At 48.8% G+C, this 24138-nt stretch overlaps 1 protein-coding gene across 2 annotated transcripts in view; it reads right to left on the reverse strand.

Annotated features, from left to right (window-relative positions):
* MYO1D (myosin ID) overlaps nt 1-24138 on the reverse strand; it is a 141697-nt gene that overhangs the window by 35480 nt on the left and 82079 nt on the right. The window contains exons 20-22 of one of the 2 annotated variants that reach the window (XM_072919201.1): nt 21769-21882; nt 15437-15591; nt 2281-2523 (exon numbers count right to left, since the gene is read on the reverse strand). In XM_072919201.1, the coding sequence (XP_072775302.1) occupies nt 2448-2523; nt 15437-15591; nt 21769-21882 (345 nt within the window). In that variant the 3' untranslated portion in view covers nt 2281-2447. Of the gene's footprint in view, nt 1-2280; nt 2524-15436; nt 15592-21768; nt 21883-24138 lie in introns of those variants that run through there. The other variant, XM_030255914.4, reaches the window with a different exon arrangement.

The following is a 24138-nucleotide window of genomic DNA, read 5'->3' on the forward strand; positions in this document are numbered from 1 at the left end:
TAATTCTTGGAGGGCTGAGGACTGCCCAAGGGCTGTGGATGCTGAAACCCCTGGATGGCTGAAGATTTCAGGGCTTGTCTCTTTAATCAAAAGGAGCCATTTTCACAAAAAAAGTCTCGCCGAGAGTGATCTTTACTACCTCTTTCTCTCACTGTCAAACCTCAGAATGCATCAGCCACACAAAGCCCTGTTTCCCTGGGAAACCAAGCTAAAATTAGCAGGGCTGGCTGGGGAGACTGGGCCGGGGGCTCGGAGATTGCAGGAGCTGGACACAAGCAGGGGTGGTCACCAGCAGCCTGGGGGACCTGTCCCCATGGCATGGAGGGGGTGACAGCCCAGATCCTGCTGGATCCATAGCTCAGCTTCTGCAAATCTGTGCCCATCAGCGAGCGAAGGAAGGACTCCTGTGCCAGGGGATGGGGCTGGGGGGACTGAGGGGGTCTGAGGAGAGGCTGCCCAGAGAAGCTGTGGCTGCCCCATCCCTGCAGTGCCCAAGGCCAGACTGGACCAGGCTTGGAGCCCCTGGGATAGTGGAAGATATCCCTGCCCATGGCAGGGGTGGCACTGGAAGGGTTCTAAGGTCCCTTCCCACCCAAGCCATTCCCTGACCCATGATCAGCACAGATGGGGTTATTCACTGCTTGGCTGTTCCCTACCTGCACATCAAGGAAACGTCACTGTCAGAGTGCTCCATCCCTGCAGACACAAACACAGGCTGAGGGAAGGGTTCCCAGGGCCTGGCTGCACACTGGGATTTCTGGAAGGGAGCCTGGCCTGTGAACAGTCCCAGGAGGGTGGCACAGGGTGGAGCCATCCCCGCAAATCTCCCAAAACTGCCCTTCAGCAGATACCAGGCTGGGGTGATGCAGAATGAAAACAACCTTTCCTTCACCAGTATCAGTTCTTCTGAGTTCACACAAGGAAAAGCACAAAGGGAAAAAAGGAATAATCTTTTGTGCATTTAATTCAGAATCGAATTACTCAGTATAAATTAGTCAGCTGGCTTCACCTCAGCTTTGCCATGTAACAGCCCATGAATCACAGCTCTGTTACAGGATGTATGGTGCCATTTGGATGTAAAAATGCTTTATGCAAGGCACCCTGTGGCCTGGGAATATTAATTTATACCATGGGCTCTGGTGGATGACTGAAATGAAAGCAGATGAGGAGATAAGACACAAGCCCTGATCAATGTCTGAAACTGAGGAACAGGCTCTGGGTGCTTTGTGAGGTGGAATCAGCCACTGGAGCTCATGGGCAGCTGGGACATGTGGAAATGGTGGCATTAAAATCCACTGACTGTGACAAAGATTCTCTGGAGAACAACACTGTTGTGGTTTCCTTCCCCTGCTTGCTCTGTGTCTTCTAAATATTCTGTTTACTGCTCCCAGATGAGCTCCCATGGACACAGACCTGGTCAGACAATATTCCTCTCTGTAATCCCAACTTCCTCTGTGGCAAGAACTTCTCTGGCAGCTCTTCCAGTCAATCCCAGTTTCTTTCTGTGGTTTGGGAGGGATGAGGGGTGAGGGCTCTCATGCCTGAGAACAGCACACACATCCCAGTTTCCCTAGGGAGGCAACAACACCCACTCCAAAGGCTCCAAACTCACTTTACAAAGCTCAGCCACTACCTGGGAATTATCCCAGCTGGAGGGGACACTGTGGCCCTGGACTGAGGGGACACCAGGGTGAGTTCCTCCTCCCAAAGCAGCACCAAGCTGTTCCCATGTTTGTGCCCTCACTACTTAGAGGAGAACTAAACATTCCTTACAGCCTCATTTGGAGCCAGAGACTGGATGAATTTCCACAGATCCTGAGTGGTTTTACAGTGGAGGTGACTCCCTCTTGTCCTGCCTCCTCCATGATTACTGTCACCTCTGTGGGGACAGAAGGATTCACAGCCACCAGAAAAGAACATTTCAGGTGTGATCCCTCATCCATGGGTTCAGTGGATTCCTACATCCTGATATTCATGGAATTACAGAACCATGGAATGGTTTGGGTTGGGAGGAACCTTGAAGCCCACCCAGTGCCGTCCCCTGGCATAGGACATGCTGATGACTTCCCATCCTGCAAACCCATTTACAACAACCCTACAAAAATGGACCAAAGCAGGTGTAAAGCATTTGTTAAATAAATAGTCACCTCTGCTACTGTATTTTCACCAGAAAAAAAAAATTATGCTCAACACAAGCCTTTGACAACATAGCTCAGACTCTGTGGGAGAGAGCTAAAAGCCTAATTTTCCTGAAAAACAAACAGACAAATTATCAAAAGATAAAGGCATCCTATGATTTAATGGTATCACTTCAAACAATAGCTCTGCTTGCAGTCAGAGCGTGAAGCAAGGAGACCAAAAATGGGAATAATACATCACAAGTGGGGGAGAAAAAGGAAGTCTAAATGATGCAATAAAAAATAAACCATGTCTTTGAGAGACTCCAGTTAAACAAGCGAGGGGCCACGTTGTGCATTCATTATCATTCCAGCAGCAATTCCCTGGAGACTCGAGCCAGCAGCACTGCAGCACACACCAAAGCAGGAGGAAAGAGCATTTTAAGTAGGTCACCAGTAAATATGATCACGATGGAGCTTTTTTTGTTGTTTTTTGTTTGCTGTCAGTCACTGGAGCCCTTAACCGAGGGAAATACTGGGGAAGGAAAGAACCGATGGAACAGCAGCGAGGTGGGCAGAATTCCAGGGAAAATGTGTGGCAGCCTCCTGAAAGCAGCTGTGTGCTCCTGGGATTGCCAGCAGCACCACACGGAGCAGCTACTGGGCCCCCAGTATGGAACTGGGTGTTCAGAGGCAGCATGAGGACAATGGGGAAATGCAGGTTGGGATTTTAATGCTCAGTTTAGCACAGGATCCCACTGGCTCCAAAACAGGACCCCCATCCCATCCCCAGCTGCTCTGGTCCCACCTTTGGGTGGTCCCTGCCCCCCAGCCCTGCATGGCGCTGACAAAGCTCAGCTGGAGCAGGAGCCTGGCGGGGACAAAAAGGGGAATAAAGGGAGCAGCAAGGAGAAAACATCTCCTGTGTCTTAGGCTGGAAATGCAAGATATGGCTGGATGTGCATCCATTGCCATCTGTCAGAGCTGGGGCAGTTCTCTGCTGCTCTTTGGGCAGTTTTCTTTATCTCTTCCACAGCCAACCCTCCCTCCAGGAGATCTCTGCTGTCCATGGCCACTGAGTGTCCCTGCCTGGCTGAGAAAATTCCATCATCCATGGGGAGATGCTCTGCCCAGGGGAGGAGCCGAGCATTCCTACCTGGATCCAATCTGACCTGGGAACAGCACAGCAGCCTTTGCCCCCTGCATTCCCAGAGGAGCAGCTTTCTTCCCACTGCATTCCCAGAGGAGCAGCTTTCTTCCCACTGCATTCCCAGAGCAGCCCAGGCCCATCTCCCCCAGCCCTGGAGCTCCAGAGGAAAACTCCCCCCTTGTGCAGGATCCTGCTCCAGCAGAAGCACAGCTGGCACTGCAGGAGGGCTGAGCCACCCTGGGATGGGGCTGCTGCCACCTCCCTGACCCACAGGGAATCAGGGCATGTTCTGACTCTGGCAGTGGGTTTGTTTTTTTTGTACTATGGCATTTGTATTTTTATTTTTCCTAATAAAGAACTGTTATTCCGACTCAGGAATCTCCACCTGAGAGCCCCTTAAATTCACAATTATAATAATTCAGAGGGAGGGGGTTTATATTTTCCATTTCAAGGGAGGCTTCTGCCTTCCTCAGCAGACACCTGTCCGTTCAAACCGAGACACGCTGTCACTGTCAGATGTTGCTGTTTGAGTAAAGAAATTGGTAAAGAAAAAAAACAGGAAGAATTATCTGATCACGCTGCCCAGGGCAGGGCTGGAGTCCCCATCCATGGAGGGGTTTAAAAGCCCTGTGGGTTTGGCACTTGGGGACATTTCAATCCTTCACTCCTGCCCTGAAAACCAAAGCAGCACTTTGCTTCCAAGCCTTGGCTGGAAGAGCCTGGGAGCAGCTCAGTGCTGGCCCTCAGGGACACAAGCAGAGATGGGCATTGAGAAAATGATGCTGCTGGAAATCTGGAGCATTTCAGGAGTTCTCTGGAACATCTCCACTCTGGTGCATAACCAGATCTCCTTCCACCTCAGAATTTCCTATTAGTGGGAAGGAAACAAGGCCAGCGACAACACAGAAACTCATCCACCTCCAAGGCAGAGCCCAGGCTGGATGGATCTGAATGTGGAAGCACAGGTGCTCTTTCAACTTTTCCTAATTTTGGTTTCTCAGCACTGCAGCTCCCAGATGAAATCATCAAAGGAAAGGATGGATTGAAATGGGATGAAATCTGCAGTGAAAGCTACTTCCCCCACACCCATTCCAGCCACAGACTGTGGGGTGGTGAGGGGCCCTCAAATAAACTTCTCCCTGTGCCTGCATGGGCAACAAACCCTGAGGAGCTGGTGATCCTCCTGGGTCCAGCTCAGGATATTCTGGGATTTTGTGACCCCAAGAAGATCCTTTTGCTGACTATTTATCAACCCAGTGAGTGTGGCATGGAGAAAATGGCTCATTGTTCTCCCCTGGGGAGGAGCTGAGCATCCTGGAGAGGCTGGGAACCTCTCTGATTGCAGGGACCCCACAGGGAACCCCAGGAAAAAGCAGGAATCCCACAGGAATCCCCAGGAAAGGCAGGAATCCCACATGGATACCCAGGAAAAGGCAAGAATCACACATGGACCCCCCAAGAAAAGGCAGGAATCACACATGGACCCCCAGGAAAAGGCAAGAATCACACATGGACCCCCAAGAAAAGGCAAGAATCACACATGGACCCCCAGGAAAAGGCAAGAATCACACATGGAACTGCAGGAAAAGGCAGGAATCCCACAGAGACCTCCAGGAAAAGGTAGGAATCCCACATGGATACCCAGGAAAAGGCAGGAATCCCACAGGGATCCCCAGGAAAAGGCAGGAATCCCACATGGACCCCCAGGAAAAGGCAAGAATCACACATGGAACTGCAGGAAAAGGTAGGAATCCCACAGAGACCTCCAGGAAAAGGCAGGAATCCCACAGAGACCCCCAGGAAAAGGCAGGAATCCTGCAGAGACCCCCAGGAAAATGCACCCTGTGCCAGGTTCTCCTCACCCTCACTGTGAAAAGCTTCTTTATCCAGGGAAAAAAATTGGGTTTTCCACACCAGCACTCCCCTCTGTTTTTTTTTTTTTTTTCCTCTCACTTAATTCAGCACTAAAACATCCCATTTGGATAATAAATTATTATACCCAGCTCCCCAGCTCTGGGCAAGAGCAAAGGCTCTCAGCCTGACTCTAGCAACAAAGCAGATTTACAAGAAATTTGCCTCGGCTCATCCCCAGTGCATCTGTTTTCAAAAGGGGGAAAAAAGCAATGTTTAAGCAACAGCTAATCAAAAGTGATTTAAGGATCTGAAGGGCTGAAATGAAGCCAACACATTAAAACTCACCACAAAATTACCATAAATGCACTTATGCAAATCTTTCTTATATTATATCAAAACCCCAACACAGCTTAATTTAGGAACCTGGCAGAGCAAAGGGGAAAGAGGAAAGCCATGGATCAAACACACTCAGAAATTTGGGTAAAAAATGACAACCTGGTGTAGGAGGATTTGTATGGAGAACAACACTTCAGGCTCAGTGGATTGAGTTGATCTACTTCAGTTTTACACCAGGAATGTGATTTTTTTCCCAGCCTGCTTTACAGCATGAGCTTTAACTTTTAGCTCACAGATTCAGTTCTGTACCTGTTGCAAAAACCAAAATAAAAGCTCTAAAATCTATCAAGTAATAAATGGTTTTGCCTTGTTTTTCCAATACAGCCATGTTTAAATTCTAATTTATTTGACTTCAGCTTCAGAAGGAATTGTTTGGAGACAATATTTTTGCCAAATATTTAGTATCAGATTAAAAAGGGCCTCAGACATTTCCAAAAATGCCAAGACCTCTCGGGGTCTTCAGCACATTCAGATTTTATCACTGAGATCCTCCAAACATCCTGAAAAAAAAACCCCAAATCCAAACCTCCACTCTAAGCATAACATTTGAGTTTTGTGAAAAATCACCAACTGGAGTCATTAAATAGACTGAAATTATTAAATAGAATAATTTTCTGGCATCCCAGTGACTCCTGACAGAGCAGTCACAGAAATACCTTTTGGAGAACAACTCAAATCTGAGCTCAGGAGATGCAATGAGCTGAGCCAGAGGAAAATGGGAGGAAAGGAAGCTGAAAAGAGAAATTTTGGCTCTGATGAAGATGCCACAGAGCAAAAGAACAGGAAAGCTTTGTTAATGTGTATTTTCATTACACATAATAATGTGTATTTTCATTACACATAATACACAAGTATTTTCATTACACATTACATTGCTTTATGTAAGAATGTAAAAAGTTGCTGAATCAAATATGTAATATATTAATCGATATCAACATTTAATATTCCCTTGAATATTAAAGAGAAAAATGCATTTTTCTTTATTGTTTCAAACATGACCAACCTACTGAGCCTCTTTATTAAATTTCCATGTCCCTAAAAATATTAAGGCCTTGAAAACCATTGCTGTCCTCATTTTTACAGAAACCTCTTTGGGACTGATACTGAAAGCTCTCCCCAAGCTGAAGGAGTGCAGTAAAAGGCAAAGCTTTTCCTAAGCTTGGCTCAGGCTCTGGCCCATGGAGCACACCAAGATCTTTATTGGGAATAATGAGAGCCAAGGTGGGAAACCAGCCTGGAGTGTCTCACTGGGAACAAAGGGGCTGAAAGCACAACTCCTGCTGAAGTTTTAGCATCACCCACGAGGCATTTCCTGTGCCTGAAGCTTTGTGAGCAGCTCCTTCCACAGCCCAGGGAGGGCACGGAGCAGCCTGGAATGGGATTCAGCACTGGGAGCACAGGAGCTGAGCACTGAACTCAGCAGGAGCTGCACAGGAGCTGAGACTGAACTCAGCAGGAGCTGCACAGGAGCTGAGCACTGAACTCAGCAGAAGCTGCACAGGAGCTGCACACTGAACTCAGCAGGAGCTGCACAGGAGCTGAGCACTGAACTCAGCAGGAGCTGAGCACTGAACTCAGCAGGAGCTGCCCAGGCTGGGAGCTCTGTGCTGACACCAAAACCCACCTGTGCCCATTTTGGCTGCCCAGGGGCTGTTTGCAGCAGCAGCTCAGGGCTGGACACCCCTCATGGGCAGCACACAGGGGCACAGCGGGCACGGCCCTGCGCAGGGACAGTCTGTGGTCACTGCAGTGGGGTGGCACAGCCTCATTCATCCCCGTGGCTCCAGCTCTGAGCAGCACTGGCAGAAGGGGCCATGGAGTGCCCAGGTGTGCTGAGCCACCACACAGGGACAGAAACCCTGTCCTGGGCTGACCCCACAGCCTGGGCACCAGGGGACAGCCACTGTCCCTCTCCCTGCCCAGGTGACACCCCACTTGCAGGGACCTGGAGCTGCTGGAGCCAGCCCAGGGAGGCTCCAGGATGATCCCAGGGATGGAGCAGCTCTGCTGGGGAAAGGCTGGGAGAGCTGGGGGTGTTCACCTGGAGAGGAGATGAGGGTGACCCCACTGTGGCCTTGCAGGGCCTGAGGGAGCTACAGGAAACACAGAGAGAGGATTTCCAGGGGATGGCTCCCACTGCCAGAGGGCAGGGATGGGTGGGATATTGGGAATTGTACCCTGGCAGGGTGGGCAGGCCCTGGCACAGGTGCCCAGAGCAGCTGTGGTGCCCCTGGAGCCCTGGCAGTGCCCAAGGCCAGGCTGGAGCAGCCTGGGACAGTGGGAGGTGTCCCTGCCCATGGCAGGGGTGGCACTGGATGGGCTTTAAGGCCCCTTCCAACCCAAACCATTCTGGGATTCTGTGATTTTGGGATGCAGCAGAGGATGTGGGGCTATGTTTGTACCATCCAACACTTCTTAGGAGATGCCTCCTGCTTCTGTCAGGTTTTAACAGGGTTAGGGTGATGGTTCATGGAATCATGAATCATTAAAGTGGAAAAGACCTTTAAGATCATCGAGTCCAACTGTCAATCCAGCACCCTTTCATCACCCCAGTGCCACACCCACACGGGGTTTTTGAACACTTCCAGGAAAAGAAAAAGTGTGGATTCGTGTCAAACTTTCCAAGTGTTGAATGAGCACCGAGAGCTGCAGCTCAAGATTGAAAATAGTAATTTGTGATAATGAGTACACTGAACAGAACCCAGAACCAGAAAAGGAAGAGGTTTGAAATATGAGAAACTTCCATTTTCCTATTCCCACATCAGTGCCTGTGCTGAAGGAAATCCCCAGTTCCCAGCACCAAAAAGGAAGCTGGACTGGGAAGGGTGGCTGTGGGATGTAGGATGCAGGAATTCCAGATCCTCAGGGGTGATTACCTTAATTGCTTTCTGATCATAAATGTCTCAAGGAGAGCAGGGAGCTGGACAGAGCCTCATAAAATGACACAGAAAATGCTGAGGGCTCTAAAAATAAAATGCTCATATTCAGGGGTCTGAGGCTTCTGAAACCCTGAGGGAGGAGCAGGAGGAGGAGGATGGCTTTGAATTTCCTACTCTAGGACTGTCTCACCTCTTCTGACAGTCTCAATGCTGTTTTTTTCACCAAGGCCACAAAAATCCAGTTTTACCCTAGTCCTTTAGCTTGTCCAAGCATGGAAAGGATTCACCAGTTTACCCAGCAGATCCTTTAGCTGGAGACAGGGAATGAACTGGGAAACTCAAGGATCTCTGCAAATGTTCAGTGAGAACAAACATCATTTGTACAATATCACACTGGGGTGATGGGCTGGAGAGCACCAGTGGCCACTGGAGAGCAGCTCTTGTCACTGAAGAGGATTTTTGGGTCACTGAAGATCTCTTTCCCAGGAATTACAGCACTGAGAAAACCTGGGTCCAAATTCCCAAAGTAATCCACGATTTTTAAGTGCCCTGGGGAAGATTTCCTGAACACAAAACAACTCCAGGAAACCCCAAGCAACACCATGGGAATATCAACCTCCTTCAGCACCTCAAGCCCCAAGAACTTCAGTTTTACCAAGAGCTCCCTCCCAGGACAGCCTTGGATGTGGAGATTTAGCATCCAGGAGCTGCTCAGAGAAGGGAAAGCACCAAAGTTACACAGGGCTGCTGGAATAAAGGATAAAAAGGAATAAAACTGAATCCAGTTTCCAGAGGGTTTTGAACAAAATTGCTGCTGGCACACAATGGTAGCAGGGCACAGGCAGATTAGGGGAGGAGAACTGACCAATAAACCTCTCTGGACTCAAAGGAAGACCATGAAACACAATTAATTGTTACTATTTGTGTTATCAGACACAAGAATTGACTTTTAGATGCAGAGGATGGGACTCAAATAAAGGATTTACACAAACTCATCAGCCTGATGAGCCCAAACCCCTCCCTCGAGCTCATTGTGTTCTCAATATCACAAATCCAGGACAGCTGGGTTTGTGGGAAATGAGGTGTGGGAAATGAATTTGTAGAAAATTATTAAAGTCTGATAGAAGGTTTACATAGTATGTATCTGTGTGTAAACTTTGAGTTAAGAAATGCTGACTTAGAAATGCCCTGGAACAGGACAGACATTGCTGAGAGAGAAATGGAACTAAAAACAAGTTTCAAAGGATGGCCTTGCAAATAACACAAGATACTTTGGGGAAATAGAACTATGAAAGATGCATTATAATAAGATTCATGAGGGGTAATTTTAGATGATTGCTTTAAGGCATTTACAGCATGGTGTAGCAAAATCTGATAAGCTAAGAAACATTTATAATGAATTGTAATTTAAAAATTGTTACCTTTTGATTGTAATAGTGTAAATTATAAACATCTGTATTGTCTCACCCTTAACATAACACTGAAAATAGAATAAAAATTTTAAAAATTCCTCTCAGTTACCCTATCTCTGGGTCAGAAAAGGGCTTAATCCAACACTGAGGGAGACAAATATTCTTTTCCATGTCAGGAACACAGTGAGAAGTGTAACAAAAAGTCACAAAGACAAGCCAAGAGAATTAGGCCAATCTTTCCAGTTTGTTTATTTCCCCATTTATTTTGTATAAGGAAAATGTTTTCCCTTTGCCACTGCCCTTCTTCAGGGTCAAGCACTTGGTGCTTAAAAGCTGCTACCTGGGGGTTCAAGCTCCCCACAAAACCCAGCAGAACTTGCCTAAAAATGGGTTATGATTAAAATGATGGAGACCCCATCAGTTCAGGGATCTCCTCAAAGCTTAAGTGACAGATTGTGATGCCAGGGATGCCACCCCTCCTCTGAGGGCAGGCTCTGCCCCAGGACATGGTTATTTCCTCAGGGAGAGGCTTTGGGAACATGCTCCTGTTCTCCTGAACCATTTGGGCTCCTCCTCCTTCCTTTGTCCCAAAATCCCATTATTTATATCCCCATGGTCCCCTCCCAACTGCCCCTGGCTACAGAAGATGCTCCTGGTTTAGCTCCCTGAATCTCAGTATTTAATCAAGGTTTCCACCAGAGAAAGGTAAACAGCTTTAAAAGAAAGGAACAATCTTAAACTGATTAAAATCAGTGCAGTTTTGATAGGAAAAAGCATCTTTATATAACAAATTGAAGGTTTAACTCCTGATCACCTGATTCCTGGGCCTGAGTCAAAGGTTTGTCTCTCCACATCAGTTGAAAAAAAATAAAATAAAAAATCCTGAATCTATTTCAATCAAATTATTTGTGTTCCAGACCAGGCTCATCACTGAGCTGAGCATTTTTTTCTTAAACAATCAAAATCACCCCAAGTGGAATCTCCTCTGGCTTTGTGTACAGACAGGACCAAAAACGTACCAAATGAAAGCTGAAGCTTTGAATGCCAGGGAAGCAGTCAAAGTGCTCTTTTGCCCCCTAAAAAGGCTTTTCTGAATGCCCTGAGGTGTCTCCCCCAGCCCCAGCTCAGCTTTGGGTTTTCCTACACCCACCCCAAGGAATGAGCAGCCTCTGGTGACCCCACTGAGGTGTGACCCCACCGAGGTGTGACCTCGCTTCTCCCCTTCCAGGCTCCTGCTTTGCTCAGAATTCAGCAGAAAAAGCTTTAATCCCAGTTGTGTTCCCACATGCTGAGGGAACCACTGAGTTGTTTTGGGATGTGCTTCCCCAAGCAAGTTGGGCTTGGAATGGCAGCCTGGGCAGCCTGGGCCTGTTTCACCTGGTTTGAAATCTGAGGGCACAGATTTCTCCCAGTTTTTTTACACCTCTGTGCATAGGTGTATATACATAGAATTTCTTACATTTTCCATAATTATAAGCATATTTTCCCCAATTCTTGCAGATATTCTGGGCACTGGCACAGGGTGCCCAGAGCAGCTGTGGTGCCCCTGGATCCCTGGAAGTGCCCAGGGCCAGGCTGGACAGGGTTGGAGCACCCTGGGATAGTGGAAGGTGTCCCTGTCATGGCAGGGGTGGCACTGGGTGGGCTTGAAGGTCCCTTCTATGCAAGCCACCCCAGGATTCTGGGATGGGTGCCTATCTATGTATATACATGGATTTCCCCCAATTTACATATGTAATTTATGTATAAATTCCACCTGCCCAGCCACATTGCTATGTTACAGTGACACAAGTGCAGGTGACACTAAATCCAACACCGAAACCTCTCCACTTCCCCAGCCAAAGAAACTGCTGCCACCTGACTCCTGCAGTGAAATGCAGGGATGGAGTACACGGGCAGCACTTAGGGCAGGAGGAAGGGACAGGGGCAATGTGATCTTCCTGAGGACCACCAGGAGCCCCTGGGGCAGTCTGAGATCCCCCTGGGTGAATTCCTGCTCCATCAGCACCCGAGTCAACACTCCAGGGTAAGGCCCAGAACTAAGGAAGATGAATCCAGGGCACACTAATGATTAAAATTGGCTGACAGGTCCCAAAGCGCAATGGAAAATATAAAATTATCCTCAGGCAAGTGATTTTCTGCTGGAGTTCTGCAGGGATTGCTTTTGACTGCTCTTTTAACTCCCCCTTCCCTCCAGGAATCCTGGAAGGAACCCAAGGGCTGTGGCTCAGCCCATGTGGGGATCAGGGAACAGAAAGCACTGGAGAGCAGGGCAGTGACTCCCCGATCCCAAGGCGTGGGCAGCCAGGCAGGACAAACCCCCTGGCAGCAGGATGGGCCTTGGGCACTTGCCCTGGAGACACCTGAGCACCCCCAGGGCTCAGATCACCCACATGGGAGGACCCCACACAGGTGGGAGGCACAGCATGGTGAGAGCACAGGGAGGTGACCACAGCTGGGTCATCCCAGAAAATCCTCAGTGCCCTGCACTGATCACTCCAGACATCTTCTAGAGCCCGAGGGGCCATGAGGATGTACAATGGAAAGGGAAAATATAATCCTTCCCTTCTACACCCACCCCCTCTCCTCCAAGAGCTCCTCAGGACCCTTCCCCTGAGCCCCAGCACTGGCAGGGAGGCTGTGCCCACACCCAGAGCTCCCAGGAGCTGCTCCCTGCCTTGGCACACCAAGGACGAGGGCACTGAGCTCTGATCTACTGCACAGCACCTTTGCTTCCTGCAGAAACATGACCCAAATTTCACACATCTGCTCCTGCAAGGCACCACTGGAGCCTCCCAGCTGCTCCAGGCACTCACTGGATCCCAGATCTCCTGAGCTCTGGCAGGAGATGCCCATCCCTGGTGTGGAGACAGCCATGAAATTCCCAGGGGAGCTCACACTGCTTTGCAGGCAGACATGAACTTTCTGTGGCCATTACATCAACACCTCATCCAGCTTTCCATAATTTCTATTGGGAATTCAGCTGCATTGTAAAAAACCCCAAATCCAGCTGACTCAGTAGGAGCGTGACTTGAACTCCTGTTAACTCCACTAAAAATGTTACAGCTCTCAACAGCCTCGTGTTAGTTTTCCCCTGTATAAACACTTATTTGTGAACCACATTCTCAAAGTAAGACAATTCCTACCAGGAATAACTTTTCAAAGACACAGCTTCATGAAGATTTCATGGGTGATGCAAAGAAATGTGAACTCAGGCAAAACATTCCCAAATGTGAAGCCTTTGTGCCCAAAAGCAGAATGCAGCATTGAGAGATGTCACCTCTATAATTGCTCTAAAATGTCCAAGCTATTTCTTGCTGAAAATGTCCAAAATTCCCAAACAGACACGTGAGCATTGAAGTTCCCAGTTCAAAGAGTTTGGAATTAAAAAAACCCAAACAACCAAAAGTATTGGAATGAGAAGGTTTGGGTGGCCTCAGCTCAGGTGACACCAGCAACCTCCTCTTCCCCTTTCCTACACCACAGAATGGCACTGAACCCACATGATTTTATTACACACACAGTTAAAGGATCATTACCTACCACCACCCACACAGCCACAGGTGCCTGTGGCACCTCAGCCCTGCTAAAAGCTCCCAGCAGGGATTCAGGATGGGGGCTGAGATGGCTGGAAATTGCTTTTAATGTTCAGAAAGAGCCCCAGAACCCACAGGAGCTGCTCCCACACCCCGGGTGGAGCTAAACTCTGAAACCCCACCATGGGTGGGATCTTCCAAGCAACTGAACTTTTAGGCTTGAGATTTTCCTGCTGGCTCCAGCCTTAGCTCACAGCAAGCACCTCCTCGGGCAGGGCAGAGAAACCCGACCCAGCTAATCCCAGATAATGAGGAATTCCCCAAGTACCTCTGCAGCACAGGGTCAGCTAATCCCATTCATTGACAGGAGTTTTTGATGCTAGGAAAATGGAAAGTGATGGAAAACACGAATACATTCCTGAATGTTTTGATTTACAGATATTGCTTTGAAGAGGGAAACTATGACATTTATATATTTGGGAAACTAAATGTAAGTTGTCTTGTGCATTGCCCTTCATCCAGGAACTTTTAATGGATGTTGGAGAAAAATGGGCTTCTACAACAGCTCTCCCATTTACCCAGCTGTGCTGAAATTTGTCATTCCAGCACTAAAATAATGCTAATATTGTGTTAAGTGGAGCTGATCAGCACATAAATGTATTTAACTGCCATTCTCCTACAGACAATGATTAGATTAAACCAAATTATTTTTAAAGGTAGAAATGTCATTGTTAAAATCAGAGTAAGAAGCTGGAAATCAGCAGTTTCCACCCTTAGGAGAATGGTGCAATGTTTCAGGCTGATGGTCACAACATCCTTTGTTAAAATGAAGCACCTCTGCCTGGGCTGAATGGGGAACATGTGACACAAGGGCTGGTGCTTGGGGGACCCATCTGAGCAAAAGTAAAAGCAATTTTGGATAATTGGACACTGGACACAGGAGCTGGAGTGGCACCAACAGTGCCACAGCCTGTTCTCACACCAGAGACCTGGCAAGGCCCTGAGGAGCATCAGCCACCTGAAGGTGATGCTGGATGGAAGAACTCCAGGGACTTCCAGGATTCCCAAACAAAGTGCATTGCTTTACAGAATCTCCTGAGCCTGCAAGAGCAGCTGCCTTAGACATGAATTGATATTTAGGTAAAAGCAAAACTAGAGAATGTTTTCTGTTGCTTTGCAGCACCGAATTTCTCCAAACAAGTTATGCCAATGCTGAGAATCCATTTCCAGTGGACACAGCCCCTGCCCAAAGAAGCAGGGCCAGTCCTGAACTTCACACCAGGGTGGTGAGAGGGGGCTGGACCAGCACAGTGTTCTTGAATTCATGGAAAAATACCCAGGGAACTAAAGAGACCAATATTCCCTCTCGTTTTCCTGCTACTCACAGCTCTGTTTGAAGATTTACCTCTAAAGGCTCCACTCTGTCAGTTCTGTGGAGCTTGTGAACAGCAAGCCAAGGCTGCACATGCTGAGCAGCATCATTCCTCTTGGGAATCTCCTCTAGAGGAGCCAGGGAACAACACAAAGATCTGCTCTCCACACCCTGTTTCTCCCTGGAGTTCCTTCTGTGCCTGGGGCTGGTGTGAGCAGCCTGGAATTCACTCCTGGGATCCAGGTGACTCCTGCTGCTCCAGGAGCTCAATCCCATATACCCCTGTACCAAATCACCAGCTTTGGCTCGGGGATTTACAAGACAGACAGACTTCAGGGAGCAGAGATGACATTGCACAGCAATGATTTATTGCTCAAGCAATAAATCACCTGCTGGTGATTTATGGTACTGGAGCAGGGGTCAATCTGAGCAAAGAAAAGCTCCATCTTAATTTTAATCATGAAGAGTTTGGCTGCAGGAAGCCCTTGGGAGCCATTGTGACACCTTCAGTGATATTTGTCCCCCAAACACCTGTGGCTGTCAAACACATACAGGGAAGGCAGAAGAGGCAACAAAGAGTTGTAGGCAAAAAGTGTGTCCCAAAAATGCCAGGAAGGAAGGTCACTGTGGTATTGCATGACTGCAGTGAAGTGCCACAGAGATCCAGGGATGATCTCCACTCTGGAATGGGTGTCCAGCAGCCCCAGCCCCAGCACTGACCTCTTGAAGTGACTGGCCAGGACTCCCACGAGCTCCCCGATCCTGCTGTCGTTGGAGGGGTCATTGCTGAAGAGACAAACGATGAGATCCTTGTTGTCTTTGGTGTGGAACACCACGAGCTGGTCCTTCCCATTGGAGACACTCAGCCCCACCAGCTGAGGAGAGAAAGGGAGAACAGTGTTGGCTGTGCTGATGTAAAAATGCTGATGCCCCACCCCTGGAAGTCTCCGAAGGCCAGGCTGGATGGAGCTTGGAGAAGCCTGGGACAGTGGAAGGTGTCCCTGCCACGTCAGGGGTGGCACTGGATGGGCTTTAAGGTGCTTCCAACCCAAGCTATTCCATGATTCCATGATTGTCTGTGCCTTTGCCACTGCCAGGCTGGTTCTGTCACTGCTGTGCCCCTCTCCCACCCCAGTGTCACTGCTGTGCCCCTCTCCCACCCCTGTGCCACTGCTGTGCCCCTCTCCCACCCCTGTGTCACTGCTGTGCCCCTCTCCTGCCCCAGGCAGCTCCTGTGTCACTGCTGTGCCCCTCTCCTGCCCCAGGCAGCCCCAGTGTCACTGCTGTGCCCCTCTCCCACCCCTGTGCCACTGCTGTGCCCCTCTCCCACCCCTGTGTCACTGCTGTGCCCCTCTCCTGCCCCAGGCAGCTCCTGTGTCACTGCTGTGTCCCTCTCCTGCCCCAGTGTCACTGCTGTGCCCCTCTCCTGCCCCAGTGTCACTGCTGTGCCCCTCTCCCACCCCACAGCCCCTGTGCCACTGCTGTGCCCCTCTCCCTCCCCAGGACCACGGGGCACCCCCCAAGGATGGCACCAGCTGCTCTCCCCACAGTCCCAGGTAAAAGCTCTCCCCAAAACCTCCCCTGGCTGACACCACTGAATCCCACACTCATCAGGAGTCTGCCCAACAGCCTCTCCAAAGGGATCTGATGGCCTCAGGGGAGGATCAGGTGGGATACTGGGAGAATTCCTTCACTGAAAGGAGTGTCCAGCCTTGGCACATCCTTGGAAGTGTCCAAAAAAAGTGTGGATGTGGCACTGGAGGATGTGGAGTGGTGATGCTGCTGCTGGACTTGATGATTTTAAAGGTCTTTTTCAACCTGAACAACTCTGTGCTACTGTGATTTGCAGGTAACAAGAATTTAGGAAGAATTTGAGTCACAAACCCTGCAAAGCCACAAGGATTCCCGTGTTTAGGCATGGATTGGGGTCTGCCTCTTCTGACCAAGTAAAAAGGTGCAAGGGTATGCTTTGGGTATTTTATTTTCTGGCATTTTCTTTTTGTCTGTTAAGTAATTGCACTTGGCTCATCAAAAGCTTTGTCATCATCTCACAAATGAAAAACAGGGAATTTTTAGGAGGGGCAATCTGGGAGCACAGGTTACTCAGATGAATATTAGAGAAAGCAAAAAAAAAGATCTGTGTTGGGAAAACAATGTGTAAGGAGGGCAAAAAAAGCCTCAAAAGGCAAGTACAGCAGAGCAAAGAAAGGAAAATAGAATAAAATAAATAGAATATAATAAATGGGATAAAATACATAGAATATAATACATGGGAAAAATAAAATAAAAAAATAAAATAAAATAAAATAAAATAAAATAAAATAAAATAAAATAAAATAAAATAAAATAAAATAAAATAAAATAAAATAAAATAAAATAAAATAAAATAAAATAAAATAATAAAATAAGAAAGGTAAAAGGCTGATGAGTACAGAGAGCAGCTCTGGATGCCTCAGCCAGCCCAGAAAAGCCCAGCCCAGCCACAGCAGCGTGGTCTGTGCCCTATTTTCAGGATCAGACTCCATACAAGGTCCAGCCCCTGGGATTTTGTGGGTTTGTTACCCCAGGAATGAAGGACAGCAGCTGCTGATCCTGGAACCCCAGGCAGGGCCCTCCTGCTACCAGTTGCACCAGCACAGGTGGAGTTTATTCCATGTTCAGGCTATTTTGGGGTTATGAAATGCTTTCCCAACAAGCTCCACCTCATGCAAAGGCATTGACAGCTGCCTGGCTTTATAGTGTCCCTTAAAATTAATTTGCATGCTTAAATACCCTCCTGTGAGCACAATAGCACCACAGGGACCGCTGCCATCAAGGTTTTAAATGTGCAGCGAGTGTGAAAGATGAACAAGTCGCAGTGTTGGATTTGAAAAGGCAATTTAAACATTAATTATTCAACAGAACCCTGTTAGGAGGCCAAGAGCCCTTCAAAATCTTCCCATTTCACCCCTCCCCACAAGACTGTGAGTGAATAAATGCAACACAAAAGAAATCATTTCAGAGAAGGTGCTTATCTCAGTATTTACCAACACTAATATTGGCCCTGCTTGAAGAGCAGGAAAAAATCCTCAGCTTCTGCAGAACATCCTTTATTATGTTCACCACTGCAGGGGAGATGTGACTGCTAGAGTCTTGGGTGCCTTTTCATTTCTCTCAGCCATTACCTGTTTGGTTTTAATTCAGGTAAAAACAAGAAGGTCACAGTGTATTGGTACTCTGAGGTGATGCCAGCGTGCTGGCAGATGAAAAATCCACCCAGAGAATCCCCACATGGAGAAACCAGCAGGGCTGACAGGGAAGCTGTTGTTTGTCAGGCTGTGTAGAGAATGGCACATTCCTCACCCAGAGCCATGGGATGGTTTGTGTTGGAAGGGACCTGAAGGATCACCCAGTGCCACCCCTGCTGTGGCAGGGACACCTTCCCCTGTCCCAGGCTGCTCCAAGCCCCATCCAGCCTGGCCCTGGGCACTGCCAGGGATCCAGGGGCACCACAGCTGCTCTGGGCACCTGTGCCAGGGACTGCCACCCTCACTGTAAAAAAATCCTTCCTTCCATCTGAGACAAATTAAACCTGGTTTAATTCCCAGCCCTTCCCCTGTGCCAGTGCAGAGCCTGGCATTGTTCAGGGACAGGAGAGACTCCACCATGGCCAGGCAAAGCTGGCTCTGGGAGATGGGGAGCGATTTCCTGGGCTGAAAACAAGTTTGTGTGTGTAGCAGCCATCAGCTGACTGTCTCCAATGAGATCTCCATGGAAACACCACCCCTGAGGATGCTGCTGTGTTGACAGGGCACTTCTGAAACACTGACAGGGAGCAGCAGAGGATCAGGCAGAGGATTCCAGGATTCCAGCCTGGTTCATCTCTGTGCATGGGAAGGACAATCCCTCTTCCCAGAGAACACTCATCAAATGTAGGACAGGGCTGCTCCATGGATACACATCACCACTGGTGTCATTATTGTCCATTTGCTCCTCAAAAAACCTTCAGAGCATTTCAAACCATTGCTTTTGTTCCAAAAAGGAAGGAATTTCTGTATCACTGATCAGCTCCATCCACTGCCTCCTTCACATGGTGGAAGGGCTTCCATGAAAGGAGGGATCAGGCACAGAAAAATGGGGAGAGTTTGCAGGGCAACAGAGGGGTGGAAAAACAACACAAATATAAACATTAGGTAACAAATATGAAACATAACTACAACAAAGAACAAACAACTGCTCGAAAGGATTGACTGTTTGTCAGAGTTAAATCTGAGAAATCCTGGCAAGAGAAATACAAATGGAGTGGCTTTGAATTGGAAGGAAGTAGGTTTAGATTGGATATTGGGAAAAAATTCTTCCCTGGGAGGGTGGGCAGGCCCTGGCACAGGTGCCCAAAGCAGCTGTGGCTGCTCCTGGACCCCTGGCAGTGCCCAAGGCCAGGCTGGACAGGGCTTGGAGCAGCCTGGGACAGTGGGAGGTGTCCCTGTCCCTGCCATGGCAGAGGTGGCACTGGATGGGCTTTAAGGTCCCTTCCAACCCAAATTCAATTCCATTATTCTAGGAAATATTTTGTGTCCTGTATATAAATCAAAGGCACCCCAAATTCTCCTCCTCTCCCCTTCCTGCAGCTCAGGGGGCTCTGGATCCATCAGCAGGACCAGTGCCCAGCCCAGGCCCGGAGCAGTGCGGGCAGGGCTGGGGCTCTTCCCCAGGACACAGGGCAGGAGGAGCAGGGACAGGGAGAGGCTGTGGCCAACAGAGCTGCAATTTTACACCACAGAATCCACCAAAGCTTGGTTTAATCAAATTTCCACCCTGGAACATTACCTTGACAACCCGTATGGGTCAGCAGAGGACCTCCTGGACCCATCCCTCCTGTGCCAAACACTCCAGGATCCCTGGAATCTCAAGGACTCCTGTTCAGGTCAAAGAAACTGTCTGGCCAAGATTCCCTGTGGTAGGTTACTGAAGGGAATAACTGCAGATCTACTATTAAAACTGATTTATAGCTGCAGAAATGTGAGAATTCTCAGATCAAGAGACCTACCTGCACACACCATTAACTGCTCTTGTCCTGAGGAACTGCAAATCAGCCACATGACCAACACAGAGTCAAAATATACCAATATTGAACCAAAATACAGCCAAAAATTCAACACAGAGCCAAAAATACAACCAACACTGAGCCAAAATAGCCAACACAGGACCACCACAGAGCCTGCAATAGTGCTCTGTAAGAATGGATATTTTATTTTAGATACATCTTTTATTAGTGAAAAACAACATTTACTGACATTTCTTAGTAGCAGATATTCTATGAGTAACCTGAAATTATACCTGACTTGCTTAGCTCTAATGTTTATGGCATTAAAGATTCCAGAGGGAAATGTTCAGGTGACCAACAAATGATCTGGTCTTGTGCTGCTGTAAATGTACAGTCTGCACCTTTACACCCATCAGGCACACAGGTAAAACAGACATTGTTCTAAACCTTGATAAGCACAGATTTATCTCTCATTATTCCTTCCCTCAGTGAATTTCAGTGACCCAGACCTCTGGTTAAGGTAAGGGTGGAGAAACCAATAGTGAGAAATCCTGATGGACAAAATCCTGCCATGTCTACATTACCAAAAAGCACCTGTCTGGGAACACCTGGAAAATCAGGTGTGGAAAACCCCTCTGCTAAAAGGCTGTGAGTGTGGGGGTGTCTGAGCTCTGCTGGGAGGCTGGGGGTGTCTGCACTCTGGTTTTACCAGGCTGGGGGTGTTTGCACTCTGGTTTTACCAGGCTGGGGGTGTTTGCACTCTGGTTTTACCAGGCTGGGGGTGTCTGCACTCTGGTTTTACCAGGCTGGGGGTGTCTGCACTCTGGTTTTCACCAGGCTGGGGGTGTCTGCACTCTGGTTTTACCAGGCTGGGGGTGTCTGCACTCTGGTTTCACCAGGCTGGGGGTGTTTGCACCCTGGTTTGCACAGGCACACAGCCCCTCAGAGCATGGAGACACCAGTGCTGGGACAGCACAGCAGCCAGGAAAACAGCTGCTCAGGGCACCTTCCTTTCAAAACAAGAGGCACTGCCATGGAGACACTGCCTGCTGCAGCCAGGATTCCTACTGGGAGTAGCTACTCCATGGATACGCTGTGCTGGGTGCCCAGCTGAGGCTGATGCCCAGCAAGGAGGGCAGGAGACTCTAAACACAAAATTACAGATGCAGCCAGAGCTAATCATCCCCTCCTCATCTGCAGATGAGATTTCACCCTCACCCTAATCCCATCCCTGCCCTCCCAGCAATACAGAAATGCCAGGTTTGTCACTTCTCCAAATGCAAACATCACAGCAAATCCATGCAGGGCAGTTCCCAGCAGCCAGGCAGGCTCTGGAGGCTGCAGATAACCACAGCACTGTCACCTCAGCTGAATCCCTGCTCCAGGATGCTGGGGAGCAAAGATGAGGTGCTGCCCACCCCCTCCATCCCTGATAATCCACTGCCTGGCAGCTCCACCCTGCTACCCTCAAGGCCAGACCTCACAGTAATTCCGAGTTTAGCTTTGAGAAGATTTACATTAAACATGAACAAATATAAGAAAATAAAAATAAATAAATTCAAGCACAACCTGAAGGATCAAACAAACCCTCAGAGACACAGGAATAGTGCCATAAGCTGCTGTGAAATGCCAACCCCTGCCAGGGCTAGGATCCTGCACACAGCAAAGCAAACAAACAGGGAGGGACTAGAGAAGTGTAAGAGGCAGTTTGGGGTTCAGCTTTTATTTTATGCACCAAAATTAAAAGCTAATATGATCATAGAATTATAGAATCATGGAATATCCTGAGTTGGAAGGGACCCACCAGGATCATCCAGTCCAACTCCTGGTCCTGCCCAGAGCACCCCAACAATCCCACCCTGATGCTTTGGTGTTGCAATAACTGCACTATGGCTGTTATAAACACATTAAATATATTAGAAACTGCAGCTCAAGGACTTTTTCCATTTTATGGATATGAAAATGGAACTACAGAGTAAAGACACTGCCCTGAAAGAGCCCAGATGAGGATCCCCAGTGCTGTACTCACGTTGTAGAGGGGGATGGTCTTCATCACCTTGTACTGCTTCATGGGGTCCATCTTGTACAGGTGTCTGTCAGTGATGAAAATGGCCCTGTCCTCCACCTTGTTAAAGCGATTCACCTGCACAGAAACACCTTGTCAATCCCACTGATCACTGCAGAAACACAGGAAACGAAACTGTGCAGTGCTAAGTGCCAAACTCACACAAAAATGCCCCAAACTTACACAACAGTACCCCAAACTCGTACAAAAATACCCCAAAGTCACACAACAAACACCCTAAACTCACCAACAGCCAAAACTCACACAAAAGTACTCCAAACTCACACAAAAATATCCCAAACTCACACAGCTCCTAAAGAGGTTTTCTCCTTGGACCTTGGGCCACTGAAAAGGGAACATGGTCCCTGTAATCCCATTATACAGAGACAGGGGAACAACATTCCCAGTCATCCAGCAGAGCTGTGGCACCTGGGAAATTCCAGGGCTTCACTCAAACCAAGGCCAGATCTTATCCCAAGTCCCTCTCCAGCTCTCCTGGAGCCACTTTAGGGTCTGGAAGGGGCTCTGAGGTCTCCCTGGGGCTTCTCCTCTCCAGGTGAGCACCCCCAGCAGCTCCACCTCAGGCTGTTGAATGCCCCTCAGCTCTAAACACTAACCAGGCAGGATGCAAAGGTTTGTTGGAAGTGCCTAAAAAAGTAGGACAAAAAGTAGAAATTGTTTTTCACCGAGGCAAAACCAGAGTCATCAGTGTATCACAGTCACTGAGATATTTATTAATCAACTGAGAAGGGGAGACAAGGGGAAGATGTGACGAGGAGGATGAACATAAATAGGATTTTCCGGGGTGAAATCAGGAGACAACGGGAGAACTTAAATATCCTCAGTCAGGAGGCAGCAGAGTGATAAAGTTCAGAGCAGATAAAGGCAAAAAATGCAAATTGGGGAGCTCTGTGACAGCTTTACATTAACAGCACTGACTCAGAAAAAGCAACCAAGGATGATTTCAGACAGCTCTGGAGAGATCTTGGCACAATGATATGAGGCTGCTCAGAAAAAGCAGAATGTTGGCACAGGCAAGGAATAACATGGGAATAATGTCCCGGGAGCCACGGGCTCACCTGGAACAGCCTGTGAAGGACCAGGGTAGTGAGTGTGAAGGAGACTCTGGTGGTTCAGAGAAGCTGAAGAACACGATTGAGGGCCTGGGAAGTCTCACAGGAAGAGATGCTGAGTAACCAGGATTATTTTAGGAAGCAGATGAATGGGAGAAAAAAGCCTAAAGGCTATGAAACACCGAATGGCCCTGAGAAAGTAGGTCAGGAGTGCCTGGTGCCACATGTTGGGTGCTGGAGCACCGGTTCCTCAGCCAGGAACTGGGGAAGCTCTGGGCTCTCCACACTCCAGGTCATGGGAGCTGAACCAAAGTCCAGTCCCTGGGGCTGGATCTGCCCCTCAGAGCCCAGATCAATGCTGGGGGCATTGATTTACTGTGATTTGTTTGCAGAATCTGACACAGTGAGCACTCCCTGGGCACTGCCACGACCCTGCCTGGCTGCTGTCCACACCCACCCCCAGCGACAAGGGGAGCAGATTTCTGGTGCTGTGACACCAGAGCCACCCCAGGGCAGGAAGTCCTGTGGCTGCTGCTGGGGAAGCAGAGATGGGAAGCACACTCAGCTTTCACAGTCAGAAAGGCTGGAAAAGCCCTCTGAGATCATGAAGCCGAATTGCTCCTCCAGTGCTGCCTCCAGGTGCCACATGCCCCAGGGATGGGAACTTCACCCCTGCCCTGAGCAGCTGTGCCAACGCCTGACCACTCTTTCTGTGAAGACATTTTCCCTAATATCCAGTCAAACCTCCCCTGGCCCAGCCTGGGGCCGTTCCCTCTCCTCCTGTCCCTGTTCCTGGAGCAGAGCCCGACCCCCCCGGCTGTCCCCTCCTGTCAGGAGCTGTGCAGAGCCACAAGGGCCCCTGAGCCTCCTTTTCTCCAGGCTGAGCCCCTTTCCAGCTCCCTCAGCCTCTTCTGGGGCTCCAGCCCCTCCCCAGCTCTGCTCCCTGCCCTGGACACGCTCCAGCCCCTCAGTTCCTTCTTATCATGAGGTGCCCAGAACCAACCCCAGGACTGGACGAGCTCAGGGGACAGTCACTGCCCTGCTCCTGCTGCCACCCTATTGCTGATCCAAGCCAGGTGTCCTTGGCCTCTGGCAATCTGGACTCACCTTCAGCCCCTGCTGACCAGCATCCCAAAGGTGTATTCCAAGCCAGTGGAATATTGTGGGAGTTCAACAGGCATGTTTTGAATCCCACTACTTTCTCATGGCTCCCCGCTGGTTTTAGTATTAAAATTCAGCTAAAGAAATGTACCAAAGGAGA

The sequence above is a fragment of the Taeniopygia guttata genome, chromosome 27 (assembly GCF_048771995.1).
Source record: "Taeniopygia guttata chromosome 27, bTaeGut7.mat, whole genome shotgun sequence".
In the NCBI taxonomy this organism is placed as follows: Eukaryota; Metazoa; Chordata; class Aves; order Passeriformes; family Estrildidae; genus Taeniopygia; species Taeniopygia guttata.